Here is a 24595-nt window from a genome sequence, read left to right as displayed (position 1 = left end):
GTTGGTGGTACATCCCTGCTCTGTCTTTCTCTGGCTCAATACGAGGTACAAATTATTGCACCTGACTCCTAGGGAGACTAGTTCACTAGTGGGAGATTGCATCCCTATGAACAATGGCAATGCCCTTCCTGGCCCTCCCATCTACATTGGTAGTGCATGAAGTATCCAGGAGGAGGCACGGTTGAGAAACTACAGGTGTGGTGTCTCCTCCACCCACCCTCCCTGCATAGGCATGGAGCAAAGTTCTCAAAAATACTTTTGCCGCAATCAATCAGACTCAGTTTGTGGTTGCAGACTCTTACCAAACCATTTGTCACTACCTTTGACACAATGACAGATGAGGATAACAGAGCAGCTATCTGGTTTTAATTGTAGGAAGCAAAAAAGTTTTGTGTACCACAAAAAAGGTTAAGTAAGTGCTTTCTTTGATTCTGGCTGCTGTGTGGGATTGAGTACTGCAGCCATGAAAATAAGCACGGTAATCTTTCCATATGTTAGTTCTTCGAAATGAAGCTACGAAAGCTCTGTTCTTTCTCCCTCTAGCAAATGACATATGCCAAGATTAGCAGCATGGAGGACATATGTGCCTTGATACTTGATCCAATAGCATTTGAACAGGCAGAATTCACTAAAAACACCAATCTTTCATGAATATGCTTTCATGAATCTGGGAATCCAATGACATGAAACTAAAGTATAAGCCATCTCCTGCCCCTCCCCTGAACATGCTGACTAGGGTGGGTCATAAAAAACTTTTTTTGGAAAATGTTTCCTCCCTTGATCTTATATCAGGCATATGGTATAAACATAGTCAAATTTCAAATTTGGGACAAATCGGTTAATATTTAGACCCTGCTCCTACAGATTGAAATTTTGCCTCACTACGAGTGATGAAAATATAGGGATTTGACTCATTTATTCTCAGTATGTTAAATTGTGATCTAATAAACATAAATTTTAGGTTTTATGTAGAGCAATAATAGTTGCATACTATTATTTTCTGCAATATTTATTTATTTAAGATAAAACATGTTGATAATTTACATGAAAAACCAATGGTTTTGAACAAATTATATGGAACAATTAAGCAAACGGTGTACTAAACAAGTAAACATAAACAATAAACAATAAAACACCACTCATATTATGTGTTGCGTCAAAATATCACATTATACTTAATTACTTAGGTATAAATTGTACTAAATGCTTACATTTTGTGTAATTAATAAAATTTAACAGAGGAGCATATTTCAATTGTTTCATTGCCTGATGGAAATTACACTGGTGGTCATGTTACACCGGTTGATAGCAAGGTGAAAGACCTAGAGTGAGTCAACTTGCAGCAGTTGCTTGTGATGGGAAAAACACAAACATAGGTGCCCCGGGAGGAATTAACCATCTTTTTGAAATTGACATTGGCCGGCCATTGCAATACAATATTTGCCTCCTTCCTGCTAATGAACTGCCTCTACAACATCTCATCATTGAACTAGATGGACCCACATCTGGGGCTAACACCTTTTCATGGCATATTGGGAAATTACTGCCCAGTGTCACCGATTTGCCAGTTGTTGAATATAAATGCTTTGCACAATCAGATTCAATCCCAGAAATGCCATAAGTAGTTTGGAAAAATCTATCTACTGACAAAAAGTATTTGTGGCAAGTTACATCTGCACTCATCTCTGGAGAATTAAGCAGTGACTTACAGCTGCTCAGAATTGGCCCATGCAGCCATAGCAGGTGGCTCACTAGTGCCTGTCGTATCTGCCGGCTGTATGGAACAAATGATAAAATGGTCGGATACTGACACGTATGAGCCACCAATAATCAGGAACATGACAAACAATGAACTGTTAAATATTGTGACCACTCCATTAACAATTCCAAAATTCAAGTGCCATTCACAAATGGTTGAACATGCAGTGAAGGAGGTTACTAGAGCATCTGGGATAGTTATTGGAGAGAAAAGACGTGATGCTACCATCAAAACAACAATGAAAAATCGCTCTAAATTCCCAAAACAAGAGACAAATAAGGACTTTGCACCAAAATAGACGTTTAGTGTAAGGCATAAAAGCATATTTTTAGCATGATATAATATGGTGTACATGTACAATGTATAATATTGCATAAGGCATAATTTTATTAATTACACAAAATCAAAATGTAAGCATTTAGTACAAGTTATACCTAAGTAATTAAGTATAATGTGATGTTTTGATGCAACACATAAAATGAGTGGTGTTTTATTGTTTATGTTTACTTGTTTAGTACACCGTTTGCTTAATTGTTCCATATAATTTGTTCAAAACCATTGGTTTTTCATGTAAATTATCAACATGTTTTATCTTAAATAAATAAATATTGCAGAAAATAATAGTATGCAACTATCATTGCTCTACATAAAACCTAAAAATTATGTTTATTAGATCACAATTTAACATACTGAGAATAAATGAGTCAAATTCCTATGTTTTCATCACTTGTAGTGAGGCAAAATTTCAATCTGTAGGAGCAGGGTCTAAATATTAACCGATTTGTCCCAAATTTGAAATTTGACTATGTTTATACCATACGCCTGATATAAGATCAAGGGAGGAAACATTTTCCAAAAAAGTTTTTTTATGACCCACCCTAATGCTGACAGTACTTTGGGAAAGGCAATCTTCAATAGCTTTGCTTCTCATCATCTGTGAGAGCCAGTCTCTAGAAGAGGAATAGCTTCTGCCAAGTTAGGAGGAGGTTAATTAGAAAAATCACCATCTTTCTGGTCCACTGTTCAGGTGAGGCATATGACTGGGTTTAAGTTATAAAATGTAACTGCTGTAAAGGAAGAACCTGACAGATGGATATCCGTTAGTGTTGGATCCCGTGGCGGAGGCGGGGTTTGTGTGTGTGGCGTAGACTCCATGGGGAGGGAGGGGGTGTAGGAGGAGGAGCTGAGGAAATAACGCCACTTGAGGGCGCTGTTTTACTTTGTGGAAAAGCAGGTGTTTCTACATGCCCAGGTGTGAAATTTGAGGGATTTTCTTTTCCAACAACGCTCGGGGAGCGGCATGGATCGTTGCGTCAAAATTTCAGGACAATTGAGCAAGCGGTTACGGAGAAAAGTGGAACACACACTTTCACGATTTTTACATACAGTGGTACCTCGGTTTATGAACACAATTGGTTCCGGAAGTCTGTTCATAAACTGAAGCGTTCATAAACTGAAGCGAACTTTCCCATTGAAAGTAATGGAAAGTGGATTAATCCGTTCCAGATGGTCCGCGGAGTAACCGTTCATAAACTGAAGCGAACTTTTCCATTGAAAGTAATGGAAAGTGGATTAATCTGTTCCAGACGGGTCCGCAAAGTACTTAAACTGAAGCGTTCATAAACTGAAACATGGGTGTAATTGGTTCCGGAAGTCTGTTCATAAACTGAAGCATTCATAAACTGAAGCGAACTTTCCCATTAAAAGTAATGGAAAGTGAATTAATCCGTTCCAGATAGGTCCGCGGCGTTCATAAACCGAAAATTCATAAACCGAGGTGTTCATAAACCGAGGTTCCACTGTATAGATGTATGCTCCTTGGAACAAATATAAGGATTATATAAGAGCTACAATGTTATTATTATGAAGCAAGATATAACAGCAGCACCATCTTAAAACCATTCAGTGAAACTGAAGTGATAACCTATTTCCATTAATTTGCACACATCACAATACACTGTTGGGCTCTGTGGTGAATAATTCAATTTTCCTCCTACAACTCAGCTTCTTAGATACATCACTGTATACTTACTTTTGTTTTTTGGGGCTCTTGATTTTGATGTTCTCCGGTCTATCTTTTTTTGTTATTTCCTTTTCATTTTTTAACCATTTGAATTTGAGAGAAGTGTGCTCAGAAATGGCTTCACATCTGAGAATTAATGTTTGACCCACAACTGATTCCTGGCTTTTCATCTCCTTCAATTTAGGAGGCACAGCTAAAAAGAAAGAAAGAAAAAAGAATGTTTAAGTGACTAGTTAGCTCTTGTTTCTCCCCTTTCAAAGACAAAAGGTGACTCATCTGAACAATTCAGGGTGTTCTAAGATTCATAAAGATCATTTGACATATATTTTTTTAACAAGAATAATGAGGAGAGGGGTGGAGGAGTCAAGCATCAAGAGCCAGGGAACAAATGAGAACCACTAATTCATGGTAGCCATGTGGATATACCAAGAGTATTATCACATACAAAGAAGAAATTGTAGTTTAACAAAAAGGAAAAGGAAAGTTTATGCAGATGTTCAGTTTAACGAAAGCTGCATAGGTTCAAAAATAATGTTCTTTTTAGCATGTCTTTAAAACATCTAATTTCTACTTGGGGAGGTGAAATATTTTGTAGGGAGACTAACTTCATTGGATTATAAAGCCACATATTTATACAAGCATATACTGCAAAGTAGCAATGAATAGATGGGAGATACAGATATATTCTCACTACTTCATCCTAAGGTGATATCGGTTAGTAGTATACCCATGAACATATGGGCAAAAGTAAGGGTACAGCTAGTGAATTAGGTTTTACACTAACCTTTTAAACAACACATATAAAGCATGATTGCCCCCTCTAATCTGATGAACGCATCATAAACACTCCGCTAAAGAAACCTAGGTGAATTGGGATGTGCTTCATTTCTAGTTGGTGGCTTTGGCTTCAGAACCCCACAAACCCAAAGCACTTGAAAACTTTTTTTAAAAAACCCCTCTGTAAACTTTTAAGAATACAAACCATGCAGATGGATCTTAAACATTTTGTGTTGATGTTGACCAGTGTTTCCCAAACTTGGGTCTCCAGCTGTTTTTTGTGGACTATACAACTCCCATCATCCCTAGCTAGCAGGACCAGTGGTCAGGGATGATTGGAAATGTATTCCAAAAACAGCTGGAGACCCACGTTTGGGAAACACTGATGTAGGCAATCAGCCTGTAGCACCATAGCTGCCAAGTCTCCCGTATTCCCCGGGAAACCCCCGTTTTTCCAGCCGTTTCCCCCCCCTCAGTTTACTTACTGGCCAGGGGAGGCTCCTTCTGCGCATGTCTGGAGTCTCGGGACATGCGCAGAAGTGATTTCTGGCATGGTGGGCATTTTGGAACTGGACGGAGCATGCTCAGAAGCGACTTCCGATGCTGCTCTGCCCAGTTCCAAAATGGCGGCAGCGCTACTTCCGGTCTGCTGATCCCTTATTTTTCCGGCAAAACTTGGCAGGTATGCTGTAGCACATGGGCATACAAAACCAACAGCTAATGGTGCATTCAAACTGGAAAGAAGTATGTCAGTTGATTGTAGTGTATACAAAGGGAAGGTCAGGCCTATCCTTGTGGAAGAGAAAAAAATGAGGGGGCTCTGGATCTAATTGATCCCTGGCAACCCCAAACTTCTCTTGAACACCTCTGTTTACCCCTTCCTGCTGCTTGGGGAATAAAGGCAGCTTTTTCAGGGTTCAGGAATATTCAGTAGTGTATGCAGCATTTTCTCTGCAGACCTCCACCAGAACTTAAACCACTTCTCAATGCCCTCAACTAGCCCTTAATGGTAAGATTGCAGCCTTAATCCGTTATTCAGCATTGAAACAAACGAAAGAAAATGTTTCTAGGTTCAATATATCCTATTAATAATAAATTAGGTGAGAATGGTTTACATTTTTGATATAATAAATTTGTTGTTTAGGCTGTCACTCAATTCACATAGCAAATGCAATATTCTGAACAGAAATCTATTTGGGTTAAGTCTTGATGGTTCATATTCGTTTGTTACAGAAAACTCTCTACAGTACTTTAAGCTCTTCACTTTTGCAGTAATATTATCAGGCTTCAAATGTTTTGCAACCACTTTAATCAATTCCCACTACTATAATGTTGACATTTACCAGCATTTGTTAAAAAGAGCACATGCCAAAATGATCTGATTTTTTTAAAATTACTATTATGCACCAATTAATAAGCAAAATCATTTATAGTTTTCACCAACTAAAATAACAATTAGTGAACACCAGGAACGACATCATAAGAGTAAAGCTTTTCAGCTTCTAGAAAAATAGCTCCCTTTAAAGCAAATGTTGCTGGCAATCAACTTGCTTATAATGTAAATACACCATTTATGGAGTTCTGATCCTTTGCAGAGCAAAAAAGACATTGGACAGAGTTGTTTGAAAATATGTTTTGTAACTTTACATGATATGCCGTCAGACAGTCAAAAACAAACTCATAGAGAAAGAAGAAAGAAAGAAAAGCCTTTACGAATGCCCAAGGGACTATCCTCAAAGCAGCAGTGTTCATATTAAGGTAAAGTGAGCTATGCTTCATACACATTCCATGTCTGAAAATTCACTGAAATACTGCACAGTCTCATGTGTAAGGGGGGAGTAGACAGACAGACATCCAAATCTACCTTAGAGATTTCTTACTTCCCCCTCAATATGTCCCTCCTTTAACATGATTAATTTCCAAAGAAACAAGCAGCCTGGGTTACCCAGGAAGAAATGAGAGAAATGATCTTGCAGAAATCAGCCCCGAACTTGGCAGACCACCGTTCTATTCTTTGCTCCACCGTGAGTCATTGACTGACCTTGTACTAGTCACTTAGCTGCTGTGGTTTTACAATACTGCAAGGCCAGATCAGTTAAACTTCAAAGGAAGGTGCATGGGAAGAAAGTGTGCTGCAAATTACAAAGGCAGCTTGGCTGCCTTTGCAGACCTAAGTTGAGAGGAAGTCCTTCTGAACTCAGTGAAGCCAACTTCTGAATACAAGTAAGATTGTGCAGCTCAAACAGTCAGCCACCATATCATGAACTTCTCTGGTTGTAAACCCCCTGCAGCCATTGTTTCATAGACAAATGGTCTTTTCTAAGGCACCACATTTCATCGTGCTCATTTAACATGACAAACCTTGACTGCAGCTTGTGGTTAGTAAAGATACTTTAACCACAAATCTGGGTTTGGACAAGTTGTGGAACTCCCTCCCTACAGAGGTGTGTGTCTTTCAGAGAAAGCTGAAGATGTACTTCTTTACCCTGACCTTTGACACCTGGTGAAAAATTTGTTTCCACTATGCAAATAGCAAATCCCCTAATTTTTTAAGATAAAATAATGGAGGATCCAGCTTGATACTTAACATGAACTGGGATTAAGTCTCATAATTTATTTCACTGAACACACTGTCAGTCACTAGCACTCAAATCATTTTTATGATATACTGTCCTTAGCCTAAAAATCTGCAAGGCTGTATACAATAAAAATAAAATAATTCATAATGCAATATTTAAAACCAATTCTCATAAAACACCATATTTATTTGCTATATAAGTTGACTAATCATAATACTGTAGCTGAGATTGTATACACAGAAAAAACATTTGCTATATAGAGAAGAGATGTTTTGCATGTGCCTCCGTATTAAAGTTACTTAAGCCAAATCTTCATACAGTCATACCTCGGTTTAAGTACGCTTTGGTTTGAGTACTTTCAGTTTAAGTACTCCGCGGACCTGTCTGGAACGGATTAATCCACTTCCCATTACTTTCAACGGGAAAGTGCGCTTCAGGTTAAGTACGCTTCAGGTTAAGTACTCTGCGGACCGTCTAGAATAGATTAATCCACTTTCCATTACTTTCAATGGGAAATTTCGCTTCAGGTTATGTACGCTTCAGGTTAAGTACAGACTTCCAGAACCAATTGTGTACTTAAACCGAGGTACCACTGTATCAGGGATAGATAACAGAACTTTCAGAGCTGAAGGTGGTTTCCACTGAGACTTAACCCTAGGCGCATCCCCCTCTCCCAATTACGCATTACTGCCCAGTACATTTATGTGCCTCAACTCTCTGCTTTAGCTGCCAAACTCTCTGGTTTCTCCAATGAACCTCTGAAACATTCACAGTAGGTAAAGTGATTCCTTTTATTGGACTATACAGAATATTGCTATATGCAGTAAAACATAAATCTCTCCAGATGAAAATGGAAAATTCACAGAGAGCTTCAGATATAAATTATGTGACTTAGGCCATATTTAACCTTCAAAACAAACAAAGCAAGCAATAAAGTCAATAAAGAACTCTTTAAGTCCCAGATGCTGGGCACCCAAACCACATGAGGAGCTCCTAAATCCATATTTAAGACTTAGCAACTTACCATATATTAAGGAATGCAAAGCAAGCACATAATCTATTTCCTCTTTTGAGAGCTACAAACACTCTGAAGTATCTGAAGAAGTGTGCATGTACACGAAAGCTCATACCAATGACAAACATAGTTGGTCTCTAAGGTGCTACTGGAAGGATTTTTTTTATTTTGACTCAAAAACAAAGAAGGGGGGGTCTGCATTTCTCATAAGAGGTGTGCTTGCTTTGCATTCCTTAACGTTTGGTAAATTGTTATGTTTTACACAGTTCATAGGCGAATAGGTTGCTATAGGATTAATACATTGCCTCTTTTCAAATCAAGACATGATCCAGAAGCCATTTATCTGTGCAGAATGTTAAAAGGAGTTGTGCCTAAGTACCACGTGGCCAGACTGCCAATCTTCATGACTGCTTAAAAAACCAACCCCTCTTAATTTTGTTCAGTTATTTTGATGGGAGAAAAATAACAGGCCTTATAATCATTCCAAAAACTTACGTAATAAGCCCCTGTATGATAAAGGTAGAGGGACCCCTGACCATTAGGTCCAGTCGTGGATGACTCTGGGGTTGCGGCGCTCATCTCGCTTTATTGGCTGAGGAAGCCGGCGTACAGCTTCCGGGTCATGTGGCCAGCATGACTAAGCTGCTTCTGGTGAACCAGAGCAGCGCACGGAAACACCGTTTACCTTCCCGCTGGAGCGGTACCTATTTATCTACTTGCACTTTGATGTGCTTTCGAACTGCTAGGTTGGCATGAGCCCTGTATGATAGTGAGGGGTAAAACTCAACTTTTTACCAAATTTGCAAACTGTTTAGGTAACGATCTCAAGACTTAGTAAGAACCAAGATAAGAACCAAGACTTCCGAGGAGAAAATGCTTCCAAGGTCTAGAGATGCTTTGGTTATGTACAGGAGACTAATAATCTAAATGGTTGGCTACTTTTGCTTTGTAGAGGGAAATAACCATTCAGCTTCTTCCTATTAAACCCTCTCAATGCATTTTTAAAAGTTACTCATATAGTCTCAGAGTCAGTTCTACATTTTTCTATCCATTCCTGAGCAAGAGACTTGTATTGGGTCTTTCCTGGAACAGGAGACCTATGCCTCTTGTCTCCAGAGTCCTTAATGTCCTTCACACTTGTCTTTGAAACACAGAGAGAAGCTGGATGGACCAATTAAAGAACAAGTCTCATGTTTGGGGTAGTGACCCCTAAGTTCAATGTGTGCCTCACATAGCTGTCTAACCTTGCTGAGTGTTGGTATGGGCAGCATTCATTAAAATTGTTAACCTACATCCATGTCTCTACATGGCAAAAGTACCGGTATATATTTAGAATCCAAAACAAGCTCGAGGGAATGAGTTCTTTTAAACCATTCTGGTATGGAAATAAAGCAACATTAATTTCAGACCTGCTTAAATCCATGTGGTGTTTGCATTTCAAAATATCAAGCCTGAGACTTTAAATACACTCATAATTAAATTCATGAGTGTGTAAATGAGCACCTGATTCAGAGACAAGTTTACCCTTGCTAGGTGAATTACTACCTGCGATAAAGCCACAAAAAATCCATAGTACAGGATCAATATACTCTTAACAGATTTCTTAGAAGAGGTTCAGGCAGACACCAGGAAACGACTATAGAGAAAGTTTCCAACATAACATTATGAGGGGGGGGGGGAATGTATCCTCTTTTAAAGTCATCCAAGTTGGTGGCCATCACTGCCTCTTGGGGAAGTGAGTTCTATAGTTTAACTATGTGCTGCATGAATTAGTACAGTGGTACCTTGGTTGTCGAACTGCTTGGCTCCTGAACAAATCAGCTCCCGGACGCCACAAACCTGGAAGTGAGTGTTCCGGTTTGCAAACGTTTTTTGGAAGCCGAATGTCCGACACAGCTTCCGATTGAGTGCAGGAAGCTCCTGCAGCCAATCAGAAGCTGTGTCTTGGTTTTCGAACGGTTCCGGAACTCCTGGAACAGATTAAGTTGGACAACCAAGGTACCACTGTACTTTATTTTATCCACCCTGACACTTCCAACACTCAGCATCATTGGATGTCCAACAGTTCTAGTGTTGTGAGAGAGGGAAAGAAAACATTTATGTATCAACTTTCTCTGTGTGATGCAGTGGCGGAGCTTCATGCTCCGGCACGGGGGGCGGGGCTGGCGCCCGTTCCGGGGCCGTGGCGCACCTACTGGAGGGGCATGGCGCGCATTCTGGGGGCGGGGTGCGCGTTTTGGGGGCGGGCTCCAAGGGGTGCCCCTTGGAGCCCGCCCCTTCCTTCCTTCCTTCCTTCCTTCCTTCCTTCCTTCCTTCCTTCCTTCCTTCCTTCCTTCCTGGTGTGATGTATTATTTTATGAACTTCTGTCCCCTCTTACACACCTTTTCTCTAAACTAAAAAGTCCCAAATGTTGCAACCTTACTTAAGGGAGTCGCTCCATCCCCTTTATCATTTTGGTAGCACTTTTTCTGAACCTTTCTCAACACTACAATATCCTTTTTGAGGTGAGGTGACCAGAACTGTAAACAGTATTCCAAATGTGGTCGCACCATAGATTTGTATAATGGCATAATTATACTGACAGTCTTATTTTCAATTCATTTTATAATGATCCCTAGCATGGGTCAGTCGTTATCATGCCACAAAAAAGTATTAAGAACTGGCCAACAGCTGCTGAATGTCTACATGTAATCATTTAAGGAGACACATAACTGCATAGAGAAAGCTACTGTGAATCAGCCTGTACAGTATTTTACAATTAAAGCGACAGCATTATTGCAAAAAAGGGTAGCTATGATAGAAATGTTTGTAAACTTACTGTATCTGTAGCCCATTTTGTACATTGAGGTACCTCTATGCAGTTGTGTCTGTGTACCTGATCACAATGAGAAACTCAGCAGTGTGAATCAGCTACAGTTTACCTCCCAAGTTAAACAATATTGTTCACACAATTTTAACTTAATTTATTTACTGGCGCCTTGAATATAAACATACATTAAGCCACATTTACTTGCAATGCCAGCACAACACCCCTGCAACGCTGGTGTAATGTAATTGTTGGCATAGTATTGCTGATGTTGTAGTAAGTATTTTCTCTCTAAATGCTCCAATTCAGCAAAAGCCATGCATTTAGAAAACTGTTTTTACTTTGGGGCAATTAGGATGTTATGGGTTGGGAGGGAAGAGAAATGGTAACAAATATCTGCTCCACTGCTTCCCAACATAGTATTTTAAATACGCATACAGTACATGATTCAAGGGGCTTTTTCTACGAGAATGTATCCTGCTCTAATTCCCTTAATGGTTTATGAAGCTGCCTTAACTTATATCTTTGGGGGTTCATGGTTGTAAAGATGCTTCTGAAAAGGACACTGAAGGGGATTACTAGGAATGCTATGCATTTATCTGCAGCAAAAAACAGTTTATTAGGAAATCAATATGAGCACCACTGCTAACTTGGCTGGTGGCTCAGTTACTAGAGCAGTTTATAATCTTATTGAGCCTGTATATTTAAAGCTTAAATATAGGCAACGTAAGCAACATGAAGATATGGACGATTCTAGTTTTACTGGAATATACATTGCAACCTTATTTTATCGAAGATAGCTTAGTTTTTAATCAACATTACTTTCTTCCCTATATATAGTTAACAAGGTAGGACGCAGATTACTTACACCGAGTTCTCAATGAGTGTGTGTGCCTTTTCCATAGCTCAGTGTGGAGCCCCAGTTAGATAAAGCAAGGAAAAGCCTGGGACAGCTCAGCTGCACGAGACTCTTAATCACAGGGTCATGGGTTCAAGCCCCACGTTGGGCGAAAGATTCCTGCATTGAAGGGGGTTGGACTAGATGCCCCTCGTGTTCCCTTCCAATTCTACAAATTATGTGAGTCTATGATCCAACAGTCATTAATTCTCCAGCATTTTGTTTCAGTAAACCTGATCAATAAACCGATATTGATCGCACAAAAGTGAAATGGGAAGATGCTTGGAAGTGATTAGAAGGAGAAATGTGAGGGCAAGGGATAGAAATGTTTTTGGGTGGTTGGTGTTTTTTTCTAAAAGGAAAAGCAGCTCTGCTAATTTCACACATCCTTAGCCCCCTGCTGGTAGAATTATGAATCCACACACAGAGAGAAGCAGAGGGGGACAAACACTGCTCAGGTCAACTATTTATTGCAGTAAAATAAAAAAATTCCTTCAGTAGCACCTTAAAGACCAACTAAGTTTATATTTTGGTATGAGCTTTCGTGTGCATGCACACTTCTTCAGATACACAAGCCCCACGTTGTGTATCTGAAGAAGTGTGCATGCACACGAAAGCTCATACCAAAATATAAACTTAGTTGGTCTTAAAGGTGCTACTGAAGGAATTTTTTTATTTTGTTTCGACTCAGACCAACACGGCTACCTACCTGTAACTATTTATTGCAGTGTAGATCAAGCCATTATCTAGGCTGTGGTTCTGTCTGGAATTTGTAGATGATATAATGAAGCAGCATAGCACTATTTTTTAAAATCTTGACAGGATTAAACCAAATTTAATGCTTTAGAAGAAATTCAAAAGCACTTTTCGAGAGTTATTCTGTTATTTTATTCTTATTAGTTGTTTTTCTGGGTTACCCAGGGGGCCTGTGCTGTATAAGAGCAATAAAGATTTTTTTTTAAAAAAAAACTAGTATGAAAGTAGGTTTGTAAAGCCTCAAAAGGAAATGCAAATTCCTGCAATTCATGCAATTCATCACAGGAAAGAAAGAAGTTTATAAGATTACAAAAACTTGCACTGAGATAGAGGCTGCTAAATATAGTTACTGTCAGAGATGCTTTCTGTCAATAAGACAGCAATATATCATTAGGGGCAAGGTCTGCACTTCTGCATTAGAAACTCAAATTTTTCAACTATATAAATCCATCTCATGCAAACCAGAGTTAGTTAAAAAAAAAGCCTAGCCAGTTTTCTCCAATTTGATGTTTAAAATGTAGACAATACGCAAGAGGAAGTGAAAAAGGGGGGAGATAATGAGATGAAGATGGGCAAGGGTACAATTCCTATCAAGATTTAGAACTATGAAAGCTAACATAGTTAGTGGTTTAAACTAGAGATTCTCTCGGTTTTATATACGCCACCCAGTTTTATGCTAGATTCTTTGTAGTGTAATATAGAAGATTTAGCATATCAAGCTGTCTATATATCAGTGTGACACAGAAATGGAAACCTGCTTTTTGGTGGTTTTTGTATTAGCTATGGCTAAATAAAGGTAAAGGTAAAGGGACCCCTGACCATTAGGTCCAGTCGTGACCGACTCTGGGGTTGCGCGCTCATCTCGCATTATTGGCCGAGGGAGCCGGCGTATAGCTTCCAGGTCATGTGGCCAGCATGACAAAGCCACTTCTGGCAAACCAGAGCAGCACATGGAAACGCCGTTTACCTTCCCGCTGTAGCGGTTCCTATTTATCTACTTGCATTTTGAGGTGCTTTCGAACTGCTAGGTTGGCAGGAGCTGGGACCAAGCAACGGGAGCTCACCCCGTCACAGGGATTCGAACCGCTGACCTTCTGATCAGCAAGCCCTAGGCTCAGTGGTTTAACCACAGCGCCACCTGTGTCCCAATTACAAATCCTGAACTGTAAAATCTAAAGTTTCTAGAGTGTTATGCATGTGTTCACATGAAATGAAAATTGAATGGCTTATTCTGGGGACATGCCACAAGTACGGAATATACTGAAAGGGTTCTATTTCAAGCAGGCAGCCATCAGTGCTAAGAAGGGATATATACAGTACAGAAAAGGCAGTTCTTAAGGAATAAACAGCTATTCTCACTCACCCTGGTAAAATGCTCGTTTTTAGGCTTATGCAGAACATATACACTGAAAGTAGAGGAAACATCTGGGGGTTATTATAACACCACTTTGCTAGCCCACAGCATTGTACAAATCCCCGCAGGCAAGGAATCACCCTTGACCTGCCAAACACGATTACTGCAGTCAAGCAACTTCCTTCTGCCGCACAGCTGCTCTCCCCACAGTCAGGCGGACTTGCCATGCTCACACTGGCTTCAGGAGGAAACAAGCAAAGAGTCCTTGTTGCCATAGTGAGCACACATAAAGACTTCTTGGCTAGGTAAAGTAAATTAAGGATGAGGTCTAGCAGAATAATTTTGGCTTCAGTACAGTAGGGGGGAGCACAACAAGGCCCCCTGAAATGATTTCAGCCCCATCCTCCCCTTACAGAGCCCCCAACTCTCATAAGCAATGCATACCTCCCACAATTGCTGCTGCATTTCCAGTTTCTACTCCCTTGCATTCGCTTATCCTCGCTACAGATCTTTCCTCACTCACACATCCCTTTCTTTTTCCCTCATGCTCCCAAGGAGCTCCCTCTTCCTGCTTCAACCTCCTCCAAGTTGTTCATACATAGTCTTCTTAGTTTCCTTCCCCTTCGCTACATGTCTAATTTCATTACAACTTGTGTCACTGCTGCCCCCAAGAACTATGTACGGATGTATCTCCTTCACATTTCCTCCTTGGGTCACTATGCGAGTCCTAAAAGACCCTACCTAAACCACTCAGTCAGAGTCCATAAATTTACTTCGCCCTGAACTAGTTTTGAATACTGGTCTCTCAAGTTTAGTATTATGTTCTTTTAAATTTAAGGGGGGGGGGAGAGAAATGTGGCTTGTAGAGTTCTCTGTCATGTGTAGATAAAGGTAAATGTCTCTTCCCATAGACCCAGAATCTAAATAATAAGAAAGGGGGGGAAAGGATAGAGGCAAACACTGAGCTTGCTGTATGGGATATGATAATTCCCTCCCCATCATAATCAAGCATACATTACCTGATGTGGTACAGTCTTCTCAAAATACATCTAAAGCTACACATGACTTGCTTCTTTGAAAGCACTTCTACGGTATGTGAAAAATCTCTACCCCTAACAAAACTTCAAGAGTATGGATCCTATTATAGTATGCTTTCAAATAAGCATGTCCCACATGAAGAGATAGGACTGTGCAGTTGCTGATCAACTTAATGAGTCCACAGAGAGGCTAGAAGGAGGATATACAGTGAGGGAAAACCAAGAAGATACAAAGCAATATAAGGAAATAAAAGAGTAAAACTTTCAAGCTCCCCAGTTGCAAGAGCAAACAAGCTTCTGAGCATACTGTATAGGATAATTGCTTTCTCCAATGGAAGGTTCTTCTCTAGCACAGAAGACATGTAGCTAGTCCATCTAGAATCTGGTGTATAGTTCCCATATGCTCTTGATTCATGAATTAAATGCTCTCATCAGGTTGAGAATTTGGTTTCTGTGCCAGACTCAAACTTATGGCCCTGATTAGGCTTTGAGTTCATCTACAGTTTTGGGGAGTGGGTTGTGAAGAATGGTGGGAATTACTATGAAGTTGCTTGCTAATTTTCCACAGCCTTTTCTGTAGAATATGCTATTCCAATGTAGCTTTCATGTGGTTGTTCATTGCTTTGATTACTCAGAGGTAAGAGTATGGTTGTTGTTTTCCATTGAGAATCTTTACTTCCATATTTATTTGAAGTGATAATGAAAATTCTGTGGTGTTTGATCTATAATGGCTGTTTCATTATTGCATCACAGTCAACAAATGTTGAACATGCATGCTCACCAATCTATGCAATGTCTTTTAAATAGCAGATCTACCTAGATGTTTATGTGAACTGAACTAAGGAGAAAAGGTCAAGGTTGTCTTTTAAACATACTGTATGAAGTCACTTATTTTTGGGAAGGTAACAATTTCCCTGTAATCAACCCTTGATTTTCAATATTTCTCAAATTAAGAATACAAATGTCTTGATGCAGCACTGTATCAATTTTCAGAAGACTATTCTGCAGAGTTTACTTATTAAGAGGCAATGAATTAACTATCCTCATCTTAGTGGTAGATTGATGGAATGTACTTGCTGACTATGATGCTCTTAAGTCTTTCATGCAGTCTAAAATCGAGAGAAATGCATTTCTGAAAGTAACTGAAAGGACTTGTAGTGCTTTTTAAAGCTTTCACTACTGAATAGCTTGGTTTAAGACCTCTATTATATTTGTAGCAATACACAGCTTTCAGTGTGTGTGTGTGTGTGTGTGTGTGTGTGTGTGTGTGTGTGTTAAATTGAATTCACCAATCAATTAAAACAGCTTTTTGGAATTATGCCATAGTACAATAAAAGTATACTCAAGAAAAATATGAATTGATTCTCCAATGGAACAATATTAAATAAGTTTCTATTTGATATACTTAAATGGAATGCCAGCCCTTCTTTTACAAAGAGTTTGCCATAAAATGTCCTTTTCACAGTCCTCCTTCAAACATTTGCAGCATTGTGCTTTCAACTGAAGGGCCAAACTAAGACCCGGGGGCCGGATGCAGCCCAATTGCCTTCTAAATCCAACCCGCGGATGGCCCAGGAATCAGCATGCTTTTACATGAGTAGAATGTGTCCTTTTATTTAAAATGCATCTCTGGGTTATTTGTGGGGCATAAAAATTTGTTCATTTCGTTCAAAATATAGTCCGGCCCCCCACAAGGCCTGAGGGACAGTAGACCGGCCCTCTGCTGAAAAAGTTTGCTGACCCCTGGGTTAATGTTTTAAAAAGGTACAGCAGTGGGCAAACCTATTGTTCTCGAACAAAATTTTGAGCCAGTCAGTACTGTAGTTTAAAAGATACTCTCTGCCTATACAAAACTAAACTTGCTACTGAAAATTAAAAGTTTCACGAAAGTTGCAACAATATCTAAGCACTGCTGACAAGGCTGAGAATGACAAGCAGTGTCATAAATTAGCCAGGTGCCAGGTGCGTTTTTGCAACTGGCATGGCTCCAACTGCGACTTCATGGAGATTTCCGGGCACCAGGTTGGCGACCACAGTTAAAAAACCACTGCCTTAGTCCATAGTTAATACCATTTCCATTTCCACTGTGTGTGTTTCTCCTTCTTGCATACTGGGACAAGTAAACTGTTTTAAGAGCAGGCTACAGTCAAGCAATGTAGCTGAGATCGTAGAATTGTAGAATGTTGGAAGAAACCCAATGGGCATCTAGACCAACCCCCTTGGCAAATAGATAGTCTGTTGTGGCGACCATAACCTAGGTTTAAGGTGCCATTTGGAACCTAGTTTATATATCTGAGTTTCTAACGCTGACAAGGCTGGGTAATTATGAAAGTCGTTATTATGGAAGACCACATAACACCAGTCCTGAAAGACCTACATTGGCTCCCAGTACGTTTCCGAGCACAATTCAAAGTGTTGGCGCTGACCTTTAAAGCCCTAAACGGCCTCGGCCCAGTATATCTGAAGGAGCGTCTCCACCCCCATCATTCTGCCCGGACACCGAGGTCCAGCTCCAAGAGCCTTCTGGCGGTTCCCTTGCTGTGAGAAGTGAGGTTACAGAGAACCAGCAAGAGGGCCTTCTCGGTAGTGGCGCCCGCCCTGTGGAAACGCCCTCCCATCAGAAGTCAAAGAAACAAACAACTACCAGACTTTTAGAAGACATTTGAAGGCAGCCCTGTTTAGGGAAGTTTTTAATGTTTGATGTTTTATTGTATTTTAAATATTTTGTTGGGAGCCACCCAGAGTGGCCGGGGAAACCCAGCCAGATGGGTATGTATGTATAAATAAATAAATATCAGTAATTCTTCAACAGTGTGCTCTGTTAACTCCACACAAATAAGGTTCACGTGAGACCAAAGTAATGAGCAACAGAGGACATGACCACTGCACCTCTGCATGATTTCTTAGCAGGCTGTCCTAGGGGCAGGTATTTATTGTGGCTTTCTGTACTGGATGGGATTGAATCATTCATTCACTCCCAATGCAGACACACTTAGAATTATCTGTCCTCAGAGGAGGCTAACCGCTGTATCTCTGCATGAGCTCTGGGCTAGTAATAATAATAATAATAATAATAATAATAATAATAACAACAATAATTTATATCCCACCTTTTTCCATGACAAGAAGCTATGACCAAAGCAGCTGGTTTTTCTGCTCCAAACAGCCAGCTTCTCCGAAGCAAGGTGATTCTTATTCCAGGCATCCCCAAACTGCGGCCCTCCAGATGTTTTGGCCTACAACTCCCATGATCCCTAGCTAACAGGACCAGTGGTCAGGGATGACGGGAATTGTAGTCCAAAACATCTGGAGGGCCGAAGTTTGGGGATGCCTGTCTTATTCTGATACACACAAAAAGCTAACATTTAGGTATAAAATGTGAAGAGCCGGCTCAATTTTAATTCAGAAAAGTAAACTTTATAAAACACAGCCCCAAGTCATTTCAAATGCCACCAAGAGTGAAAGAAGAAAAACAGGAAGAAAATTAGAGGTGATTCCCCCCCCCCCCGATTCTGGCAGAAGTCCATACAGCTTTCACAAATGGGTTATGTTTCCTCCAGGAGGTAGCAGTTGCCACCTTTTTATGATACATGTATTCGGAAATGAACGTGGATACCAGTTCCTAATAGGTGCAGAAGGTGTGAAAACAAACAAATGCATGTCATGAATCTGAGGCCTGAGACAGTTTCCCAATCCAGGTTCAAGTCCCATCACAAAAAAAGGCAAAAACAACCCTGCTATACTTGGGGCGAGGGGAGAGAAGGCAAAATTAATATTGATGTTAACAATGACAGATGATTTTCCTATTTATCAATGAGAAAATAACTCCACTAGGCTACCTAAAGGTAAAGGGTAAAGGGACCCCTGACCATTAGGTCCAGTCGTGACTGACTCTGGGGTTGCGCGCTCATCTCGCATTATTGGCTGAGGGAGCCGGCGTATAGCTTCCAGGTCATGTGGCCAGCATGACAAAGCCGCTTCTGGCAAACCAGAGCAGCACATGGAAACGGCGTTTACCTTCCCGCTATAGCGGTTCCTATTTATCTACTTGCATTTTGATGTGCTTTCGAACTGCTAGGTTGGCAGGAGCTGGGACCAAGCAACGGGAGCTCACCCCGTCACAGGGATTCGAACCGCTGACCTTCTGATCAGCAAGCCCTAGGCTCAGTGGTTTAACCACAGCGCCACCTGGGTCCCCAGGCTACCTATATTACTTAAAATATTATTGCCTATACAGTACTACTGTTGACAGTTTTTGCAGGACAAGATTTTTTGAATTTAAGTGGCCTCAGACCTTTCTCTCAGTACCTCAAGCTTTTTCTCTGGGGCAAGCTGGGGGTGGGGTAGGGAGAACATGTTCAAAGCATTTCACTAAGTAATTTTGTTTATTCTCTTTCTGTTCTGGACTGTGTTTTTTTTCCATGAAAACTGATAGTCACTGCTCAGAATGGGAGTCATTAGTCACAAATTCACCATGAAACTAGCCAGTCCTAATGATGCCTGACATCTAATTTGTCAAGGGAAATCTGAATCAATTTCAGTTCAAAGGAAGGGGGTATTTTCAGAAATAGAAATTTTTGCTTTTGAGCAGGATTGGATGACTTTCCACATCACCCTAGGAAAAAAGAGAGGTTATTATTCCAGAATTAATGCAGAAATAGAGTAAAACATGAAACTGTTTCAGTAGTCCTTATTTTTCTTCATTAAGAAGGGTAACATTTTCCAAATCTGTGCGATTCAGCTGTTGACAAATTTCACAGAACCATTCCCAGAGGGAGCCTGGCTCACTAAAGTGCCAAAGGTTTAATGAAATAGTAAATTTAACAGAGTTTTAAAACACAGGCTTTTCTTCCACCACCACCCCCAACCTAGGTGGTGACAGAGTCTATGATGTAATTAAATTACCTTCTACATAGTCCTGAAAATAGTTTCAGAATTAGCTCCTCTTCCTTCTGCAGATAGTGTGAGGAAAACAATATGTGCACACAATGTGGAAATATTAAGCAACATTGGCAAATAAAATGTGAACAAGATGGGGTTCATGAGGGTAGCCCTTGGGTCTCAAACCCTTGGTGAGTTAGGGTAGGGGTTGGCCGGTTCATGGTCCCGCAGACGCCATGGTGGGCTGGAGTGTGTGTGTGTGCGCGCACACGCATGCACAAATGCTATTTCCGGCGTTCTTTCTGGCGTGGAGGTGTGTGCAGGTTCCCATTGGCTGCAGGAGCTTCCTGCAGGAGCTTCCTGCAGCCAATGGGAAGCCGACCAGTGTCGCAGAAGGTGGTCCCCACTCTGCTCCATGCCGGTTTAGCACGGTGCACGGGAGCTGACCGAGCGGGCGGTGGGGGTCCATGGGGTGGTTAAACGACCCCCATGGGCCGCTTGTGGCTTATAGGCCTTAGGTTGCTAACGTGAGTTAGGGACTTCCCCTGCATGCAAAGACAGACTCCGGCGGATTGAGCGAACAAGTGCAATAGTGGGTCCAAACAGTCAAGAAGACCATCACTGCACAAGCTTTAGAGGAAAATGTGGGGAAGGTAGCTCATCTAGGAGAGAGAAAACTCTGGTCCTAACCCCCCCCCCCTGCCTTGCGGCTATACTCATTTGTGAGAAAGGCTTTGGGAGTAAACTCTCGAGGCAAAATCTGCACTCACTGCCTTGTGGGACATTTTCAGAAGAAGGTGAGGCGAAGGAGTAAACCCTACACAAATCTGGAATGGAGTCCCTAAGATGGTTGGGTGGCACCTTGCATGCTTCCTTCTGGCAACTCCTGAAGCCAAGCTGGTGCTAAATGTATTGCTCTGCATTCCTTTGGACCACATCAGTGAGGCTGAGAAGAAGGTCTTGCCATCTGGGCAGCCCAGGCTTGCACCCTGACAAGGTCACTTCAGTACTGCAAACGTAGCAAAAAAACATGAGTGGCAAGTTACTGGTCTCTGCAGCCACAGAAAGCACTGTGATTCTCCAGCGTTTGCCTTCACACTCGAAACAGACAAATGCCAACAAATTTACCCAAATGCAATAGACTAGGGATGGTTTTCTTGGGTCACTAAGCTCCAAAAACTTGACTGGAGTCTGAAAGTGTCTGACCAATTTCATGGATGGCATCAGCTACTGTGTTTCTCCTAAAATAAGACACGTCTTATATTTATTTTTCCTCCCAAAAAACACACCACGGCTTATTTTCAGGGGATGTCTTATTTTGCCGGCTCCTGCTCAGTCGGGGTTCGGCGGGGTGCGCTGTTGCCGGCTCTCACCGGGTCCCGCTGGGTTGGGCTCGGGGAGGCGCGCTGTTGCAGGCTCCCACTGGGTCGGAGCTCGGGGAGGCGAACGCTGCGCCTCTTGCCGGCTCCCGCTCAGTCGGGGCTTGGTGCGGCGCGCGCTACGCCTCTCACCGGGTCCCGCTGGGTCGGGGCTCGGGGAGGCACGCTGTTGCAGTCTCCCGCTGGGTTGGAGCTCGGCGAGCGCTGCGCCGACAGGCATCTTCCTTTTCCTCCTCCTTGGCGCCATCCAGACCTGCTCCCCCCACGGCTTATTTTCGGGGTATGTCTTATATTTATTCATCTCATGAAAAGCCTGCCATGGCTTATTTTTTAGGCCCGTCTTATTTTGTGAGAAACACGGGTAGTAGTAAGGGATTCACAGATACAGATGGCACAGTGTCGCTGATTTGATGGTAGGGCAGCTGAGGAATTAAATGTCCTACCTAGAATCATAGAATCATAGAGTTGGAAGAGACCACAAGGGCCATCCAGTCCAACCCCCTGCCAAGCAGGAAACACCATCAAAGCATTCCTGACAGATGGCTGTCAAGCCTCTGCTTAAAGACCTCCAAAGAAGGAGACTCCACCACACTCCTTGGCAGCAAATTCCACTGCCGAACAGCTCTTACTGTCAGGAAGTTCTTCCTAATGTTTAGGTGGAATTTTCTTTCTTGTAGTTTGAATCCGTTGCTCCGTGTCCGCTTCTCTGGAGCAGCAGAAAATAACCTTTCTCCCAACTCTATATGACATCCTTTTATATATTTGAACATGGTTATCATATCACCCCTTAACCTTCTCTTCTCCAGGCTAAACATACCCAGCTCCCTAAGCCGTTCCTCATAAGGCATCGTTTCCAGGCCTTTGACCATTTTGGTTGCCCTCTTCTGGACACGTTCCAGCTTATCAGTATCCTTCTTGAACTGTGGTGCCCAGAACTGGACACAGTACTCCAGGTGAGGTCTGACCAGAGCAGAATACAGTGGTACTATTACTTCCCTTGATCTAGATGCTATACTCCTATTGATGCAGCCCAGAATTGCATTGGCTTTTTTAGCTGCTGCATCACACTGCTGACTCATGTCAAGTTTGTGGTCTACCAAGACTCCTAGATCCTTTTCACATGTACTGCTCTCAAGCCAGGTGTCTCCCATCCTGTATTTGTGCCTTTCATTTTTTTTTGCCCAAGTGTAGTACTTTACATTTCTCCTTGTTAAAATTCATCTTGTTTGCTTTGGCCCAGTTGTCTAATCTGTTAAGGTCATTCTGAAGTGTGATCCTGTCCTCTGGGGTGTTAGCCACCCCTCCCAATTTGGTGTCATCTGCAAACTTGCTCAGGATGCCCTCAAGCCCATCATCCAAGTCATTGATAAAGATGTTGAACAAGACTGGGCCCAAGACAGAACCCTGTGGCACCCCACTAGTCACTACTCTCCAGGATGAGGAGGAGCCATTGATGAGCACCCTTTGGGTTCGGTCAGTAAGCCAGTTACAAATCCACTGAATGGTAGCATTGTCTAGCCCACATTTTACCAGCTTCTTTACAAGAATATACCTGAAAGATTTGAGGCAGATTGGCAATTAAAGGTGTCACATCAAGGTACCACATATACAGCAAAATGTATATGAAAAACACCAAAAAATGAAACATATCCTTATCTGGGGCTAGTTAACAGTGTCACCAGGCAACTGAGCGGAAAATATTTTTGACCTCAATTCCTTCATTCCAAAAATGAATTGGAAGAAGGGTTGGGGCAGGCAAGCCTTTTGTGCACCAATACAATGAGAAACCTCCCCCCTCCCCTTATTGAACCACACTTGGATACAAATTTGGCACAGGGAGCCATTAAAATTCCTTTGAAGACAAGATATAGCTCAAGGGGCCTCAAAGCAGCCACACCTAAACTAACGTATTAGCTACATTGGGTTGTACATTGCTGTTATACTTAAGTACGTTTTAATAAACAAACTATGCATATATCCCACTAATTAATCTCAGTTAACTTGTTACAACAAAGCAAAATATTGGTAAGAGTTTGCCAAAAAGATGAAATTAGCCAGGAGAAAAAGAAATGTTTAATTATTCTACGGCTCTCCTGCCAAATGCTCTGCGGAAGAGACACATCTTTGCAACATGGTGAAAGGCCAACAGCAACAGTGCCAAATTGGCTTTTCTTAAAAGGTGCTCTGCAACTACACCTGAAAAGGCCCTGTCCCCTTATATCTCATATTGGAAGGAGGAAGCGCATAGAAGGGCCAATTACGCTGCTCTAAGCAGCTAGGCAGAAGCAACGTACAAATAAAATGAACAAAATTTAAAAACATGCACACATATTTACATGTTTTAGACAGGCTTGCTGAAACCAAGGTTTTTTAGCAAGCATCTAAAACAGCACAACAGAAGCATCTGGTGTCAGACAGAACATAAAGTGCCCTGCTACAATGACTTGCAGATGTGAAGTGGACAAGCGCAAGGCTGCAAAGTTCTGCTGATCAAAGCTATTAAACAGGGGGGCAATGTCACTCCTTATGTAAACTGGCCCCAGGCTGTTAAGAGCTTTATATGCTAGTATGATATTGACCTTGGCCTGCCAGCAAATTGCCAGCCAATGCAGATCTTTGGGCAGAGGTGTAATATGCCGACAAGATCTTGCTCCTGTCAGTAATCACACTCCAGAGTGGAATCTACACACATATAAAAACTGTTCTGATTTTAAAATGTATTTTAAAAAATACATTGAGTTTTCCATAAGGCTCACCATCGCCATCTAGTGCCATGTTATATATTGTACTTAAAACACACTTAAAAGGTTTTATTTGTAGCTGTATAACTGAGACTCAGGATTTCTCATTAACTGCTGCTTCCATACCAACCACATAGAGTGCATTTGCATGTGGTGCTATGGTCTAAACCACTGAGCCTCTTGGGCTTGCCAATCAGAAGGTTGGCGGTTCGAATCCCCGTGACGGGGTGAGCTCCCTTTGTTCGGTCCCAGCTCCTGCCAACCTAGCAGTTCGAAAGCACGCCAAAACTGCAAGTAGATAAGTAGGTACCACTCGGGCGGAAAGGTAAAAGGCATTTCTGTGGTGTGGCTGCTCTGGTTTCGCCAGAAGCAGCTCAGTCATGCTGGCCCCATGACCTGGAAAAACTGTCTGCGGACGAACGCCAGCTCCCTCAGCCTGTAAAGCAAGATGAGCATCACAACCCCAGAGTCATCTGCGACTGGACTTAACTGTCAGGGGTCCTTTACCTTTACCTTTTTAAAATAATATTAAGGAAAATACGTAATAGCAGATTGCAGCTACCTATGATAGGTTACCAAAGCAATGGAA

At 41.6% G+C, this 24595-nt stretch overlaps 1 protein-coding gene across 7 annotated transcripts in view; it reads right to left on the bottom strand.

Annotated features, from left to right (window-relative positions):
* The window catches only part of NRG1 (neuregulin 1), a 184390-nt gene that overhangs the window by 140517 nt on the left and 19278 nt on the right, over positions 1 to 24595 (bottom strand). For all 7 annotated transcript variants that reach the window (XM_035140858.2, XM_035140857.2, XM_035140859.2 and 4 more), the window contains exon 2: positions 3792 to 3975. In XM_035140858.2, coding sequence (XP_034996749.2) covers positions 3792 to 3975 — 184 coding nt within the window. The remainder of the gene's footprint in view (positions 1 to 3791; positions 3976 to 24595) is intronic.

Source organism: Zootoca vivipara, chromosome 16, assembly GCF_963506605.1.
Source record: "Zootoca vivipara chromosome 16, rZooViv1.1, whole genome shotgun sequence".
NCBI lineage: Eukaryota > Metazoa > Chordata > Lepidosauria > Squamata > Lacertidae > Zootoca > Zootoca vivipara.
This window is presented reverse-complemented; position numbering and strand designations above follow the sequence as displayed.